General features: G+C 54.8%; 1 protein-coding gene and 1 pseudogene across 2 annotated transcripts in view; one reads left to right on the forward strand and one right to left on the reverse strand.

Moving 5' to 3' along the window:
- ZFP64 (ZFP64 zinc finger protein) overlaps positions 1–11,645 on the forward strand; it is an 84,823-nt gene extending 73,178 nt beyond the window's left edge. For both annotated transcript variants that reach the window (XM_051832673.2, XM_002720883.5), the window contains 2 exons: positions 7,732–7,983; positions 10,467–11,645. In XM_051832673.2, coding sequence (XP_051688633.1) covers positions 7,732–7,983; positions 10,467–11,164 — 950 coding nt within the window. In that variant the 3' untranslated portion in view covers positions 11,165–11,645. The remainder of the gene's footprint in view (positions 1–7,731; positions 7,984–10,466) is intronic.
- On the reverse strand, positions 6,199–6,305 carry LOC127487364 (small nucleolar RNA SNORA51; annotated as a pseudogene).
- Positions 11,646–17,550: the final 5,905 nt, after the last annotated feature.

Genomic DNA, 17,550 nt, shown 5'->3' on the forward strand with positions numbered 1-17,550 from the left:
TAGCAGGCGGAGGTCCCCCAGGTGTTTCCTGTTGCAGAATTCACGTTGCTTTCAGTGAAACAGCCTTGTCACTTTTGAGTAAATGCCTAACAAATGCTAATAAGGAAAAAACATAAGTGACTGATAAATCAGGATGTGCCACATGGGGCAAGTGCCCTGCTGAGCTCACGGTGCAGCCGTCGGTGCCTGCTTTTGGGTTCTCATGGTATCAGTAGTGAAAGGCATCCTCAAGGAGGAGTGACACGGTGGTAGGGGCACTGCTTGGGACCTCTGTACTGTATTGGACTGCGGGCTCTGGTTCCAGCTCTGCTTTGAATCCTGCTTCCTGCAGTGCAGAGTGGGGAGACAGCAGTGATGACTAGAGTACTTGGGTCCTGCACCCCCCCCCCCCATGGGAGACCCCAGCTGAGTCCAGGCTCCTGTCTTCAGCCTGACCCAGCCCAGCTGGTGCAGGCACTGGGAGGTGTGAACCAGCAAATGGAGGATTGGTCTCTGTCCCACTACCTTTCAAGTAAAACAATTTTTAAAAATTTCTTTTAAAAAGAGACTTCTTCATGGTAGGCATTGTAGCACAGCAGGCTAGGCCACCACCATGACCCTGGCATCCCATGTTGTGGTGCTGTGTTGCTGTGGATTTGTTCTGAGAGGAGGAACGTGGTGGGGGCAAAAGGCACAGAGTCACCACACAGATCCCAGGAGTTGGGTGAAAGCAGGCCAGAGGGGAGCAGCCCACAGACTCATCTATTTCGATTGGTACAGCAGCTTATATAGCCAAGACAGCCAATCCAGTCAAGGGGAGGTCTGTGCCCTAACGAATCACACCCTGTTGCCAGGCAGTTTCTGAAACCATCCAATCACAGCCTGTTGCCAGGCAGGCTCCATTGTCATGTGGTTTCCGAAGCCATCCAATCACAGCCTGTTGCCAGCGGCCATCTTGGCATGGCCTTCTCATCCCACCACAGTGCTTGTTAGAGTCCTGGCTTTATAACCTAGGGTAGAATTCATTTCAGAACAGAAAGGCTATAGTAAGTCAAAGTTAACCAGTTCCATTGGAAAAATATATAAACAGGTACTTAAGAAATGTGCATTCTAATAATGAGAGGCCCCAAAGCAGGGGCACATGTTGTGGCTCAGTGGGTTAAACTGCTACATGAGCACCTGCATCCCATATCTGTGCCTGTCAGAGACCTGGCCCTATATCACTATTCTACTTCCAATCCAGCTGCCTGCTGGTACAGCTGGGGAGCAGGTGACAACAGGTACTGGGGTCCCTGCCACCACATGGGAGACCTGGGAGGAGCTCCTGGCCCAGCTCCAGCTGTTGTGACCCTTTGGGGAGTGAAACCAGTGGATGGATGGATGATTTTGTAAGTCTGCTTTTAGAATCTTTTTAAATAGCCCCAAAGCAGTGAGGTGCTAATTAAACACAAAATCCTATTTTTTTATTTATACTGGCTGAGATAGTGAATCACAGGTCACCATTAACTTCACCATACCCTCTTCCCTGCCTCTCAGTTCAGAGAATTTGGTTATCTTTAGGGGGAAGACGAGTCCTGATGCAGAGCCAAAGCAATTTTAGAACTGTAGATTATAGAATTGTAGAGTTGTAGATGGTAGAACTGTAGGGTTGTAGGTTGTAGAACGAGTCCCGAGCATGCAGGCCCGTTGCCCTCGCCTCTTCCCACAGCTCGGATTGGTTGCTTCGGATTGATCAGGAAGACGGGGGTTTCCCTGTTACTGAACGTTCAGTTGACTGGAGACGCTTTTCCCCTGAAAGTCTGATGGAACTTGCTCGCTGTTCTCCGGCACTCGTGACTTCTCTCGGACCACATGAAAGGTTGAAGAATCGGCCGAGATGGCTTGTTCACAGCGGTACCCCTGGGCAGTCACAGCTATGCTCTTTGAGAGGTCTGGAGGGCAGCTGGTGGGCCCAGCTCGGTCTTGGGGCGTGCCAGATAAAGGTGTTCTTTAAAAAAAAAAAATTTACTTGAAAAAGTTACGGAGAGGGAGAGACAGATTTTTCCATCTGCTGCAAAGGCCAGGTCTGGGCCAGGCCATAGCCAGCAACCAAGAGCTGCTGCCAGGTCTCCCACATGGGTGGCAGGGGCCCAAGGACTTGGGCTGCCTTCCACTGCTGTTTCTAGGCACGTTAGCACAGTGCTGGATCCCAAGTGGAGCAGCTGGGACAGGAACTGGCGTCCGTAGGGGACACTGGCATTGCAGGTGGCGGCCTTACCTGCTACGCCACAGCGCCGGCACCAGGTGAAGGTGTTCTCGGCCTTTTTCCTGCCACGGCTCCTGGAAGTCTTGGAAAGCCAGTGTGTCCTCCTCGGCGTGTTCCTAACCCTGGTGAGATGTATCACATTTTGGGCCCGTGCCATGGCTCACTTGGTTAATCTTCCACCTGTGGTGCCGGCATCCCATATGGGCACTGGGTTCTAGTCCCAGCTGCTGCTCTTCCAGTCCAGCTCTTTGCTGTGGCCCGGGAGGGCAGTGGAGGATGTGCCAAGTCCTTGGGCCCCTGCACTCACATGGGAGACCAGGAGGAAGCACCTGGCTCCTAGCTTTGGATCGGCACAGCACCGGCCATAGCGGCCATTTGGGGAGTGAACCAACGGAAGAAAGACCTCTCTCTAACTACTGTCAAACAATAAAATGTGATACATCTTTATTTTGTCGTAATGTCTATGAAAACGTTAAGTGTGTGGTATCTTGAAGTGTCAGCATCACCAGGGAGCTTGTCAGAAATGCCAAGTCCCAGGCCCTGCCCCAGCTGATCAGTGTGCACAGTGAGAAGCCCTGCGCTTGATGTCGGCATCCACTGACTGCTCTTGGAACTCCCCCAGTAGTGAGGTTAGTGGTGCACCATGAATGGCACCTGGAGACCTGCAGCAAGTGGGACGTGCCGTGACCATGTCTGGTGCTGGTTGACCGGGGGCAGGCGTGCTGTGCCCTGACCACATCTCGTGTGTGTGTGGACCAGGGGGCAGGTGGCGTGCACTACGTTCTTGTGTCAACACCTGTTGACCAGGGTTTCAGGTGCTGTGATTTGCATGCATTGTTGCCTGCGTGCAGAATTGGAGGAATTGCACTTAGAGGCAGTGAGAAGAAACCTGTAGCTCTTGGGCCCCTTAACTTTTATGCACAGGCCCCAGATTAAAATCCCCTGCTGTGTATGGTGGCAAGGCGCCTTGGGGAAGGGACAGGGGTGTGAGAAACCACACACTGCTTTGCCTTTCTGTTCCTGTTCATTGGCCAGAGCCTGAGGCCATTGAGACAGGGAGACATAATTCTGACAGATTCCTGAGAAGGGGAAACACGTCCCTGGGGGAATGGGAGTGGGGAGCTGGTTCGGATCGTGGACATGGCCCTCTTGGTTACTGATCTGTTTCTGCGTCTCAGGTTAGACTTTAACTTTGCCTCTTCGGGACCATCGGTTGTCCTGTCCAGTCATCTTTGTCTGGTGGTCTACTTCCACCTGTAGTCTCTCCTCTCTCTTCCAAAGTCCATCAGGGTGGTTCTTCACCCAGCTCCATTGGGCCCCCAGGGAACATTAGGCCGTATGTAGAGGCATTTTTGGTTGTCACAGCCAGGGAAGGGGGGGTCCTGGAGAGGCTGGGGTGGCTAAACACCCTGCCTTGCCCAGGACAGCCCAGTACAAAGACTTACCTGAGCCCCAGATCCCGCAGTGCCAGGGTTGAACACCTGGGCTGTTGGTATCCTCTTTCGGAGCAAACCAGTTTTTACTGTAAGTAATCAGTTTTTTTTTTTAATCAAATGCTGTACATATTCCACCTTAATTCCTTCTAGTTTAAGATTTATTAATTGAAACAGTTACACAGAAAAGGAGAGACAGAGAGAGGGAGAAAGATCTTCCGTCCGCTGGTTTACTCCCCGACAGGCTGCAATGGTTCGAAGCCAGGAGCTTCCTCCAGGTCTCCCACGTGGGTACAGGGTCCCAAGCACTTTGGCCATCTGCTGCTGCTTTCCCAGGCCATAGCAGAGAGCTGGATTGGAAGTGGAGCAGCCGGAACTTGAACCAGCGCCCATAAGGGATGCCGGCACTGCAGGTGGCAGCCTTACCTGCTACGTCACAGCGCCGTCCACCCTTCTAGTTTCTCAAGTCACATACTGTTCCCTTGTTTTCAACTTTTCATTAAAAATGAACTTAAGTCTATAATTTTTATTCTGAAAACCATTATAAGTTTTGATATATGGGACTCACTGTCAATTTATAGAGTTTGTCATCTGGTTCTTAAATATTTGTTGGACAGAGTGACAGATCTTCCTCAGGTTCACTCCCCAAATGACCTCAAAGGCCAGTGCTGATGCCAGGAGCCTGGAGCTCCATCCGGGTCTCACATGGGTGGTAGGTGCCTAAGTACTCGGCCACCCTCTGCTGCCTTCACAGGCGCATTTACAGGGAGCTGGACTAGAAGTGGAGCAGCCAGGGCTTGAACTGGCACTGATGCAGGATGCCTGCATCTCAGGCAGTGGCGTGACCTGTTGTGCCCCCGTATCAGGCCCAGGCTCTTGTTAGGCCATGCTCCACGGTCGTTGCCCAGTTTCTGACTGTGCTGACGAAGTGTGGTTACGTGATCCCAGAGCTGGGAAAATGGCTGTGACCCTCACGGGCAGGTTGAACAGGTGTGCAGTGATCAGCCCCAGAGTTCATGTGTGACAGAAAGATCTAGAAAAATGGCAGAGCACAGAGCACTCTGCGTCCGCCCCTCGGGTTTGGTTTCATTGTGCTGACAGCCTCGGCTGGCGTTGTGGGTCATGAAGAAGCAAGAGTGAAAATCCTAGGATTCCTTTTCCAGGAACACAATATTTGCACATGGCCAAAACAAAAAAAAGGGGAGGGAGAGGTGGCATTGTGGCACAGTGGGTTGGGCCACCACCTGCGACTCAGCATCCCATATGAGCGCTGGTTCGAGTCCTGCCTGCTGCAGTTCTGATCCAGTTCCTCTAATGTGCCTGGGAAGGCAGCAGATGGTGACCCAAGTACGTGGGTCCCTACCAGCCACATGGGAGACCAGACTGGAGTTCCAGGCTCCCGACTTCGGCCTGGCCCAGCTCTGGCCCTTGCAGCCGTTTGGGAAATGAACCAATAAATAGAAGTTTCTGTCTCTGTCTCCCCCAACTCTGCTTTTCAAATAAATAATCTTTTTTTTTTAATTTATTTTTTTATTTTTTGACAGGCAGAGTGGACAGTGAGAGAGAGACAGAGAGAAAGGTCTTCCTTTGCCGTTGGTTCACCCTCCAATGGCCGCCGTGGCCGGTGCGCTGCAGCCGGCGCACCGCGCTGATCCGATGGCAGGAGCCAGGTGCTTCTCCTGGTCTCCCATGGGGTGCAGGGCCCAAGCACTTGGGCCATCCTCCACTGCACTCCCTGGCCACAGCAGAGAGCTGGCCTGGAAGAGGGGCAACCGGGACAGAATCCGGCGCCCCGACCGGGACTAGAACCCGGTGTGCCGGCGCCGCTAGGCGGAGGATTAGCCTAGTGAGCCGCGGTGCCGGCCGATAAATAATCTTTTTTAATAAAAGTACAAAAATTTCCTTAGGCCCTGTGGCCCCCTTCCCTGGTCCCCAGCTACCCCCAGCAGAGGAGTTGGTTACAGTGGATGAAGCCCCACCGACACGTCGCCACCCAGAGACCCTGGTGCCGTCATTCTGTGGTTTAGACAGATGTGTGAAATATCTCCCAGTGCCCATCATTTTTTGACATCCTTTCTGCTTGCTTATAGTCAACGTAGAGAAGTTTTCTCCTCTGTAATTTCAGTTCTTGTATGTGCTCTATGACTTCACTCGAGTCGGACGTGTCTTCCTGGTTTTGGCTTTCCTGACATGGTTGCTTATTGAGGACACCGATTTTTTTTTTTTTTTTTTTTGAAACGTGGAGTTAGAGACATCTTCCATCCGCTGGTTCACTCTCAAAATGATCACAAAGTGGCCACAATGGGGAGGGCTGGGCCAGGTCAAAAAGTCAGGAGCCAGGAATTCCATCAGAGTCTCCCACATAGGTGACAGGGGTCCGGGTACTGGACCATTCTCCGCTGCTTTCCCAGGGACACTAGCAGGGAGCTGGATTGGAAATGGAGCAGCCTGGACTTGAACCAGTGCTCGTGGGATGCTGGTGTCACAGACCAAGGCCTAACCTCCTGCAGCACAACACTGGCCCCAGACTGAATTTCTTCTCCATGTCCCCTCAATCACAACAAAGACCAGCACAAGGCCTGAGCAGAGGTGTATATGGGGTAGGTCTGCTCTGCCTCCCCCTCCTCTGTAGTTGGTGCAGGAACACTTTTTGGTCCCCCACGCTGATTTCCAGTTGGCTATGAGGGGCCTGGAGTGGCTGCAGGCAGGGAGGAGGGACTCCCTGCAGGTGTAGATGCTCTGGGTGTGGGGTTCTCTTGTATCTGTAGCTGCCTGGTGCCTGTGCGTTCCTGGGGCCTCCGTGCCTCGTTCACTGCCCGTTGTCTGTGTCAGCCGTGGGGGACTTATTTCTGCTGAGGGCCGCTGGGATATTTATGACATCGTTCACAAGCCACACAAAATGATCAACATTAGCTCACTATGGGCCGGCGCCGCGGCTCACTAGGCTAATCCTCTGCCTAGCGGAGCCGGCACACCGGGTTCTAGTCCCGGTCGGGGCGCCGGATTCTGTCCCGGTTGCCCCTCTTCCAGGCCAGCTCTCTGCTGTGGCCAGGGAGTGCAGTGGAGGATGGCCCAAGTGCTTGGGCCCTGCACCCCATGGGAGACCAGGATAAGTTCCTGGCTCCTGCCATCGGATCAGCGCGGTGCGCCGGCCACAGCGCGCTGGCCGCGGCGGCCATTGGAGGGTGAACCAACGGCAAAGGAAGACCTTTCTCTCTGTCTCTCTCACTGTCCACTCTGCCTGTCAAAAAAAAAAAAAAATTAGCTCGCTATGAATCTGTTGAGTTTGGAGTTCTACCTGCACTTGTCTTGGCAGGGCCAGACCCAGTGTCTAGGGGCTTATATGGCCCGCGGGCCGGACATTCCCCACCTCTGCTTGGTGTGGCTTATCAGCCAGCGGCCAGAGCTGGCCTAGATCCCTACACCTGCCTTGACTTGACCTCCCACCTTGACTACTTCTCTAACCACGCCTACCTTCCCAAACAAGATCTGGCCTAGATTTTTCCCCATCAATCTGATTTTTATCTAATGTGTCCTGAAGATTCCTCAAAACTAAACTTCTGAGCTCTCAAGGTTTGGCGTACCTTCTCATTTCCCAGTGTGTTGTCTTTTGTTTTTAAAGATTTTATTTATTTGAGAGGTAGAGTTAGAGAGAAAGAGACAGAAAGGTCTTCCATCTGCTGATTCACTCCCCAAATGTCCACAACAGCCAGAGTTGAGCCATTCTGAAGACAGGAGCTTCTTGCGGGTCTCCCAGGTGGGTGCAGGGGCCCGAGCACTTGGGCCATCTTCCACTGCTTTCCCAGGCCATAGCAGAGAGCTGGATCAGAAGAGGAGCAACCAGGACATGAATCAGTGTCCATATGGGATGCCGGCAGCACAGGTGGAGGCTTAACCTGCTATGCCACAGCACTGGCCCCAGTGTGTTGACTTTCAACTTGAGTATCTTCCTGTATGGGCATTTGGACGGGAGGAGGCAGACTCATATGCCCAGGCTGCCGTCCTGGGCAAACCTCTGTGTAGTCTCTCTCGATTGAGAAACCTTTAAAACCTTGAGTCCTTACATGTTTGAAGGAGACAAGCCACACAAGTGTGAGTTCTGTGACAAGTGCTTCAGCCGGAAGGACAACCTGACCATGCACATGCGGTGCCACACCAGTGTGAAGCCACACAAGTGTCACCTGTGCGACTACGCGGCCGTGGACAGCAGCAGCCTCAAGAAGCACCTGCGGATCCACTCCGACGAGCGGCCGTACAAGTGCCAGCTGTGCCCCTACGCCAGCCGCAACTCCAGCCAGCTCACCGTGCACCTGCGCTCACACACCGGTGAGTCCCTGGCCTGGCAGCTCGGTACCAGTTTTCCTTGAATTTCTTAGCTCTCGAGTCCTTAACCCAAGCAACTGGGTACCTGGTGGTAGAAGTAACCCTTCAGTGCTGTGATGATTGTCGGGGTGGGTGTTGGGGGCCAGGACACCAGCCTTCAGGAAACTGGACAGTCTGACGGGTGGGATTTATAGCTTGACCACACAGAACACAGCTGGGAAGTGTTCCCAGTACAAGAGTCGGGAAGCAAAGGATGCAGCTCGAGTAGACATCTGACCTATTAACCAGGTGTTTCAGGAACTGAAGCTGTGGTTGCATCGCTGAATTCAGAAATGTAGCGAAATCAGTCGAATATCATTGCAGATCACAGATTTTTAGTCCTAGATGTTTGTCCTCCCCTTTCGTGGGACCCCAGTGAAGTAATGACAGAGCTAATCTAGCCCAGAATGGGGACTGGGTTATTGATAAGGGGGCTCATAAGCAAGAATTTCCAATGAGTTCATCACAGGAGATGGCAAGAGATAGAAGTCGGCTGATGTTTACAGCTGGGCAGACGTCCGTGCGCCAGCAGACGAGCGGAGCCGAGCGCCAGGCTTTCCTCCTGGTGTCTGAGTGCCTGAATGCTGGGCGAGCCCCGGCCTGCACACTGCTCTGGCCAGAAGCCACTGCCTACTGGCAAAAGTGCCCAGCCAGCCCGGCAGCAGGTGAAATCCATGGCGTCCGGGTCTGATCCTTAAACCAGTCTTCCTTCCTAAACAGCCAACTGAAGGCTGTGGGTCCCTTACAGACAGGGAGTGGGGTAGGATGCTGCAGGTCTGACGAATGGCTGACCCCCTGCAGGTAGCCATACTCGGCGGGAGGATGAGGACGTTCACGGTCTTGTTGCCTACGCCCTGCCCCGAAGAGGGCTCTCCGGAGAGATACTGAGAACAGGGAGGAGGGAATTAAAACTAGGGTTCCCAGTTAGGAACTTAATGAAATTTCCTGGAAATCGGGGGGAGAAAACAGATCAGAGGTGTGAGGAGCGGCAGCCGGAAGCCTGGTGTCTGGCTAGGTCTAGGGAGAAGAGGAGTCGCCCGTTCTAAGGGGGCCTGGGGAGTGGGAGGCTCTCGGGGGTCCTCACCAGGACGAAGGCAGCAGGCGGAGGAGCTCTGGCCCAGGAGCCAGGCAGTGATTGTGAGTTCAGAATTCTGTCCTGGCTAGCAGAGCGGGACAGGAAGGGAAGCGATGGCCTGACGCTCCTCCCAGAGGCCACGCGGATGGACTTTACTGGGAGATAAATTCCAGCAAAACAAGGCAGGGAACAATCGGACACGAGGGATTTGATGGACACATATGTGAGTATAGCTAACTGGGATTGCAGCAGAGAAACGCCTGGGTACTACTTTTACGGACGGTGTTAAAAATGACAAATTAAATAAATTGGGAACTCAGAATCCACTGATGCCAAAATAAAAGGATGCGTTAAGAAACTGGATGCTGTCAGATATGATTTTTTCCCCTCTGGAAATGCACGACATAGTCGAGAAGGAAGCTAAAACGAGCCTCAAATGAGCCTATAGAAAGTGAGCAGTTTACCCATAATGCTGGTGACACCAGGCCGTGGCCCTTTCAGGCCGTGGGTGTGATCCTGGCGTCCTGCTTGACCGCCACACACCCAGTCGTACCACGTGTAGCCTGGATCTCAAAGCTGAAATCTGAAACCACTGAAGCACAGGCGTTCCTGAGACAGGGCCTGAATGCAGGACCACAGCCACCCCGGACACGAGGGAGGTAGTGAGGAGGCGGAGGAAGAGCCCAGGCTCAGAGAACCCACCCAGCTGGCCGAGTGGGACCTGCAGCCTCACTAAGTTTGGGAAGTAAATCGAGGGAACCTGTCCAACCTGCAGGGTCATCGGCATGACCTCCAGGATGCCAGAGGGGCCCGGGCAAAGAACAGGTGTGTAGGAGCCAATGCCGGACAGCCTCAGCGGTGCCGCCGGGGTCCGATTCCCGGGAGGCCACAGCCTGGCATTTGCCCCCTGCCCCGTGTTGATTTTATAAATAGTCCGGAGTCGGGAACCTAAGACACTGTAACACGAGCCAGTAACTGGCATAGCCGAAGTGAGCACGTCCCCACGTCTTGGCACGGTTTGGTGCAGTTGTGTGTGACTTACCTGTCACCGCTTCTTCCACACGCAGTTCCGAGCTGTCGCAGTGAGCGAGTTCAGACTTGAGATGTCATCAGCAGTGTGTACGGGGTGCCGGGATGCCTGGGTTCGAGCTAGGTCAGCTAATGACAGTACCCCTCGGGCTAGGGTTAGTCTGAGGATGGAGCGAGTCCATAGACACAGGACGCTTTGTCACCATCAGGAGGTGGCGAGCAGTTGGAGTTGAAAAGGCCCGACCATCTCGCTGCGGCCAGGTGCACTGATGCGTGTGTGTGGGGGGGGGGGCTGTTCTGTGTCGCCTGCCTGCTCTAATGGAAACACACCTTCCGTTGCTAGGGGACACCCCCTTCCAGTGCTGGCTCTGTAGCGCCAAGTTCAAGATCAGCTCGGACTTGAAACGGCACATGATCGTGCACTCGGGGGAGAAGCCCTTCAAGTGCGAGTTCTGCGACGTGCGCTGCACCATGAAGGCCAACCTCAAGGCGCACGTGCGCATCAAGCACACCTTCAAGTGTCTGCACTGCGCCTTCCAGGGCCGGGACCGCGCCGACCTGCTGGGGCACAGCCGGCTGCACCAGGCCGCCCACCCTGAGAAGTGCCCGGAGTGCAGCTACTCCTGCTCTAGCGCCGCCGCCCTGCGCGTGCACAGCAGGGTGCACTGTAAGGACCGCCCCTTCAAGTGTGACTTCTGCAGCTTCGACACCAAGCGGCCCAGCAGCCTGGCCAAGCACTTGGACCGGGTGCACAGGGACGAGGCCAAGACAGAGAACCGGGCCCCGCAGGGCGGGGAAGGGCCCCGGGACGGCGGCTCCCATGTGGCCAAGATAGTGACCCAGCGGGCCTTCCGCTGTGAGACCTGCGGCGCCTCCTTCGTCAGAGACGACTCCCTGAGGTGCCACAAGAAGCAACACGGCGAGCAGGGCGACAGTAGGAACTCGGCCCTGGTCACCTTCCCTCCCGAGAGCGCTGCCTCGGGGCCCCTGGTCTCCGTGGGGCAGCTCGAGGCCCCGCTGGAGCCCAGCCAAGACCTCTAGGCAGCTGCCAGGAGCCCCAGGAAAGCGCTGGGGCCGGGAGGCCGGCCAGGCTGTGGGGCCTTGGGGCTGGGGCTGGCTTCCCCAGTGCCAGAAGTCGCAGTTCTGGCCCCAGGACAGACGCCAAAGGCACGTCGTCGTGTAGACGTGTGTATACGTGTCCCCATGCAGCCAGCTCCCTGGGGGAGCTGTCCAAGCTCGCAGACTCGCCTGCCCGAATTCATTCACAGCGGCTCTGTGTCCACCGGGGGCAGCCTCTGTGTCACGGGTCTCCATCTTCAACTGGTGGGATTGTTAAACCTGTTAGGTGTGGTAGGAAACCAAAATTGCACTGATCTCTAACGGGGACGGGGGCACGTGAAGGGGCTGGGGGTCAGAAAAGCTGTATTCCCTTACCTGGGTGGTAGTGAAGTGTTCGCCTTAAACCTCTGTGTGGTTTCTTTTATCTGTTGTCTTACAATAAAGGCAGACACCTGTAGAATGATGCAGAAGAACCCTCAGTCGGACCCTCACCCACCACCCCCATCCCTTTCTCAGTTACTGCAATGACGTGAAATGATCCAAAGGTGGCGCCAAAGATCAAGCTAACACCCATCCCGCCTGTCACTGTCCGAGGATTAGAAAAACCGGCAGGCGCTGTAGACCCCGAGTGAGCCTGGGTCTGAGGAACAGGGTGGGTGGGACGTCCTGGGGCCAGCGTCGTCTTCATCCCGGAAGGCAGTGTTTATCAACCCACAGGCGGGTGGAACTCCGGCCTTCTCGGATGGGCTCTGTGGTGCGGGGCTGGCGTCTAGGAGGCCCCGGGGACCACAGCGGCCGTGTCGTCTGCAGAGTCGCTTTGTTCGTGTCGACTTCTCTTGAGATTCTGCCTCCGGTTAGTATCCTGTGCCATCGGTGAGCGAAGCCTTGATGCTTTTAGAGCGGGTGAAACAGATCCGGGTTCTTAGTAAGCCAGGAAAGGCTGTGAAAAGGCATCGGGTAGCTGCTCCCCGGGGCCGTTTCACTGGTAGTTTGAGCAAATTGGCCGCCTCCGTCGGGCCGATGCTAACTGGCAGAGACGCAGCCACGGCTCCTGCTCGTTTCGTCTTGTTAGAGAAGGGTTGGGTCCCTGGACCCTGGTGCTGTTGTACAGATCCCGACGTCACCTCTGTGCTGTTTGTCTGAGTTCCTGTCGTAGCAGCAGAAGGGCCGTTAACCTTTCAAGGGGGAGCCCGTAGGTCGGAATCGCGCGCCCGGGCCTGGGCCTGGGCCTGTGCCGTCCCGGTGCTGCAGGTGAGCCGGAGGGTTGGTAGCCTTTTCAGAGGAAGCCGTTTTCTGTCCACAGTCGTGCAGACTTCAAGGGTCTTCGCAGCGTGATGGCGCCCAGCAAATTGGGACCCCCCACCACCACCACCAGTGGAGCAGAGGTGAGTGAAGAGTTTGGGGCCAGAGGTTAAATTTTCGGGCATCACAGGGCCAGAGTCTGCTTCTGACCTCTCAGCTCTGTGGTTTTAGCACAAAAGCAGCCAAAGACTCAGAAGAAATGGGTCTGGGTCCCCATAAAACTTGACAGAAGCAGGTGAAGGTGAGGTGTGTCTGCCCGGAAGATGCGTGTCATGGAAGGCGGTGCGTAGCGTCTTGAAGGGTTTTGCACCAGAATAAACTTCTGCGTTCCACTGTGCACCAGCTTTCGGAAGTGCCCTCGTGTGTTTTGGTCTGAATTGGCACGTGTGACTTCTAGAACACGCCAAGCCGTGGCCATGTGACAGACAGGGTTCGCACAGAGCTGAGAGCATGGTTTGGGGAATAAGGCTGGGTTGAAGTGTGAAGAGTGCGATTAGAAAAAAAAAAAGACTGGGAACTCTGGACTTGGCAGAGTGCATCATGAGAGGAGTGTGGTGCCAGGGCGCTTGCAGGAGCTGGGCGATTTTCCCCCATCTCGTCGGCAAGGCAGCTAGAGGTCGGTGCTGGAGCTGAATGAAATCAGGAGCTGGGGCGCGGACTGGCTCTCCTGGGCCAGGTGGTCGTCGGATAAAGCCAGGAAACCACCTGAAGCAGCGTCGACGTCACCTGCACAGGTACGCGTGCGCTCTCAGGGCGAGACCAGGTGGCTGTGCGGCCCTGCTGCCTGGCCGAGCCCCACTGTGCAGCTGCAGAGCACAAGGGAGCGGGAGCGCAGCTGTGTTGTTAGAACCTCCCGAAGGGCAGGCGGTGATCCGAGGGTCCCGCATGGCTGACCCCCAGGGGTAGCAGGAGGAGGTGCCTTGAACACCTCATTTCCTGGGCTCCTGGAAGGTGTTGCTTCATGCGAGGCTGCAGGGGAGTCCCAGGTTAGCTGCTGGGAAAACTGGATCTGTCTTCATTCAGATAAGAACCAGCCGCGCCGTCTGCTGATCGGCTCCCCTGCGCGCGGCTTCCTGCTGCGGCGCAGACACACAACAAGTGCACGTCCCTGGATGTCCTTCCAGGAACGGGGATGGGCCTGGGTTCCTGCTGTAACCAGGTGACACCAGTCTGTGGTCACTTGGTGCTCTCCAGCGCTGGGCCTGTGGTGACGCAGGTGAGCCGCTCGCCTTGGGCACCGCGAGGTAACGTCTTAATGCAGCATTTTTTTAAATACGAGCAGCCCCTTTGTTCTAAACCAAGCTTTGTTGGAAGTTGGACTGGAGTGGGTCCAGGCAGGTGAGCTGGGCCCCGGAGTGGGTTGGATCTGGTCTTCGTTTAAATCCTCGGACTCCTTCAGATTCTAAAAACCTGCATTAGGGTGTTTACTCTGATCACGGAAATTTGAGTGTCACCCCGCCTACTTGGTCCCTGCCTCGTCCCTGCAGTCGCCAAGGAAACGGAAGGGTAGGGGTGCAGCAGTGCAGGTCCCAGCCCCGGGCAGAGCAGCCCCAGGCTCTGTAGTCTGGATGGGTGATGACAGAACCAGCCTAAAGAAGCCGCCTTTACTATCTAAATGACAGGTAATCCGCCTTCGGTGAGTGACTTGGTATACGTGTGTGTTGTCCGATTGGCACCGCGGTCATCTGCCTCTCCCCAGTCCTTGGGGGACCCCTGTTCTCTCTGGGAAGGCCCCTGCGTTACAGGCTGGCAGAGTTGAGGAGGGAGGTAGGAAGGCCTTGCTCCGGGTAACACTGTCTGGCGATAGCTAGATTGTTCTCAGATTCTCAGTTTGCTCATCTGTAAAATGGGCTGTGTCAAGACCCTGGCCTAATGATAAAATCTGTTTGCTTAAAACAACAGGTTGCTTTGCCTCGATGTCCATCACACACACACACACCCCTTTTTCTTGCAGAGGGAGTGAGAACAGCCAAGAACAAGCCCTGTGGCCTTAGCCTCTGCACTGACCACAGCCTCTGTCACCCCACCCTCCCTCTTCCCCTGCACACACCTTCCAGCGCTCCACCCAGTGCAGTCCCACAGCCACGTCTGCAGAGGATGCTGGGGGGCAGTGCCCAGGGTCAGGCCCTGGAAGGAGAGGCTGGCTCAGTGTCTTGGGCAGTCGTGCAGGCGTGGAGCAGCTGCGTGAGCTCTCAGTGACACACCTGGCCCAGATGTGTCTGCACATCAGCACTTGTGTCTTAGAGTCCACAGGACTAACTTTGCACCTGGTGGGGGGTGTTTCAGGAGAGCTAAGGTGGTGTGCAGGGGCCGGCACCATGGCTCACTTGGTTAATCCTCCGCCTGCAGTGCCAGCATCCCATATGGGCCCCGGGTTCTAGTCCTGGTTGCTCCTCTTCCTGTCCAGCTCTCTGCTGTGGCCCGGGAAGGCAGTGGAGGATGGCCCAAGTGCTTGGGCCCTGCACCCGCATGGGAGACCAGGAGGAAGCACCTGGTTCCTGGCTTCGGATCGGCACAGCACCAGCTGTAGCAACCATTTGGGGAGTGAACCAACAGAAGGAAGACCTTTCTCTCTCTCTCTCCCTCTCACTGTCTATAACTCTGTCAAATAAATTAAAAAAAAAAAAAAAAAAAGTGGTGTGCAGCCTAGCCCATCTGCACCCCCGGGAAGCATTAGGTGGAATCTGCCTCTGGGGAGAGGGCCCCATGCCCGCACTTCCTGCAGCTGTGCCGCTGACACTGATGTGACATGGACAAAGGCCGCACCGGCGGAAGGAGCCGGGCTGTCTTCCTGGGAGCATAGCCCATGCTGTCGGAGACTTCCTGCTTGCTTGTGTGCCCTGCTGTCCCCATCATGAAATTCTGAACTTCACAGCCTCTGCCTGCAGCACCGGCCTCCCATGTGGGTGCTGGTTCATGTCCCAGACACTCCTCTTCCAATCCAGCTCTCTGCTTACGGCCTGGGAGCGCAGTAGAAGATGGCCCAAGTGCCTGGGCCCCTGCACCCACATGGGAGACCTGGAAGAAGCTCCTGGCTTCAGATCGGCTCAGCTCTGGCCCTTGCAGCCAGGTGGGGAGTGAACCAGCGGATAGAAGACCTTTCTCTCTGTCTCTCCCTTTTTCTGTCTGTAATTCTACTTTTCAAATCTTTCCCAAAAAATTCTGCAAAGACATCTTGCATTCTTTGCATCAGGCCCCACAAATTAGTCATTGGTTTAGAAAATATTTATTGGCAAGGCAAAATGACTGAGGCAGATCATCCATCCAGTGGTTCACTCCCCAGATGCCTACAACAGCCAGAGCTGGGCCAGGCTGAAGCAAGGAGCTTAGAACTCAATGTGTGTCTTGTTGGGCATCAGGGACTCCAGGACTTGCTGTCATCTGCTGCCTCCCAGGGTGCACACTTGCAGACAGTTGGACCCAGGCATCTGAAGCGCAGTCTTAACCTCTGTGCCCGTCCCCTCCCCTCGGTGAGTTTTCTGAAGTATTGCAGGGCTAACAGATTCCACTCCCCTGACGTAGGCAGGTTACAGCACTGGGGATGACTGGACTGGGGCTCTCAGGGTTTAAGCGGCCACCTGAGCTTGTGCGAAGTCGCCCTCAGGAGATGTTCACGGTGGAATCGCGTTTGCTGCCCAAGTGTAGCTAGAGTTGCTTGTGTATTTGTAGAGATGCCGGTGGAGCTGGGAGGTGGGGAGGCTGGCTGAGGCCCAGCAGCACCTCAGGATCAGAACCTGCGTCCCAGGGCTTCCAGGCGGAGCTCCAACAGCCCAGACCTCTGCTTCAAGTCTGAGCTCTTCACTGTTTTGAATCATGGACCCCTCTGGTCATCCAGGTATAATCCCCTCAGTGATTTTTACAACACAAGGGTCTTTGGCCTAGTGACTAAGATGCTGTTTAGGACTCCTGTGTCCCATATTGGAGTGCCTGGGTTCCAGGCCCAGCTTCAACTCCCTGCGGATGTGCACCCTGGAAGGCAGCAGGTACTGGCTCAGTGCGTGGGTCCCTGCCTTGCACGTGGGAGACCCAGATTGAGTTCTGCACTCCTGGCTCTGTCCTGGCCCAGCTCCAGTGGTTCTGGCCATCTGGGTGTGAACCAGTGTGGGTGGAAGATCTCTTTCTGCCTATCTCCCCACCTCTCAAATAGGTAAAAGAAATATATTTTTAAAAATTTAAAGAAAGGGACGAGTACTGTGGCATAACAAGTTAGGCTGCCACCTGCAGTGCCAGCATCCCATGTGGGCACCACTTCTAATCCCGGCTGCTTCACTTCTGATCCAGCTCTCTGCTATAGCCTGGGAAAGCAGTAGAAGATGGCCCACATCTTTGGGCCCCTGTGCCCATGTGGGAAACCTGGGAGAAGCTCTTGGCTTCTGATCAGCTGAGGTTCAGCTGTTGCAGCCGTTTAGGGAGTGAACCAGCAGATAGAAGACCTCTCTGTCTTTCTCTGCGTCTGTAACTCTAAGATTCAAATAAATCTTTTTAAAACATTTTTTTTTTAAAGTATAGGTTTACAAAGGAAACCGGTTGCTGTATTGAAGTAGCTTTAAAAAGCAGATCTAGGTAAAGCTGCTGTTTGCAGTGCCAGCATCCCATATGGGCGCTGGTTCAACACCCGGCTGCTCTACTTAGATCCAGCTCCCTGCTAATGCGCCTGGGAAAGCAGTAGAAGATGGCCCAAGTGCTAGGGCCCTGCACCCACATGGGAGACCTGGAAGAAGCTCCTGGCTTCAGACTGGCCCTGCTCTGCCTGTGGCAGTCATTTGGAAAATGAACTAGTGGATGGAATCTCCCTCCTCCTCTTCCCCCCTCCCTCTGTAACTCTGCCTTTCAAATCTTTTTTTTTTTTTTTTTTTTTTTTTAAGAATTATTTTATTTGAAAGAGTTAGAGAAGTAAAACCACAGAGAGAGGACTTCCATTCCGCTGGTTCACTCTGCAGATGACCACAACGGCTAGAGCTGAGCTGATCAAGAGCTTCTTCTAGGTCTACCCATGTGGGCGCAGGAGCCCAAGCACTTGGGTCATCTACTGCTTTCCCAGGCCATAGCAGAGAGCTGGATGGGAA

The sequence above is a fragment of the Oryctolagus cuniculus genome, chromosome 11, assembly GCF_964237555.1.
Source record: "Oryctolagus cuniculus chromosome 11, mOryCun1.1, whole genome shotgun sequence".
NCBI classification, from domain to species: Eukaryota; Metazoa; Chordata; class Mammalia; order Lagomorpha; family Leporidae; genus Oryctolagus; species Oryctolagus cuniculus.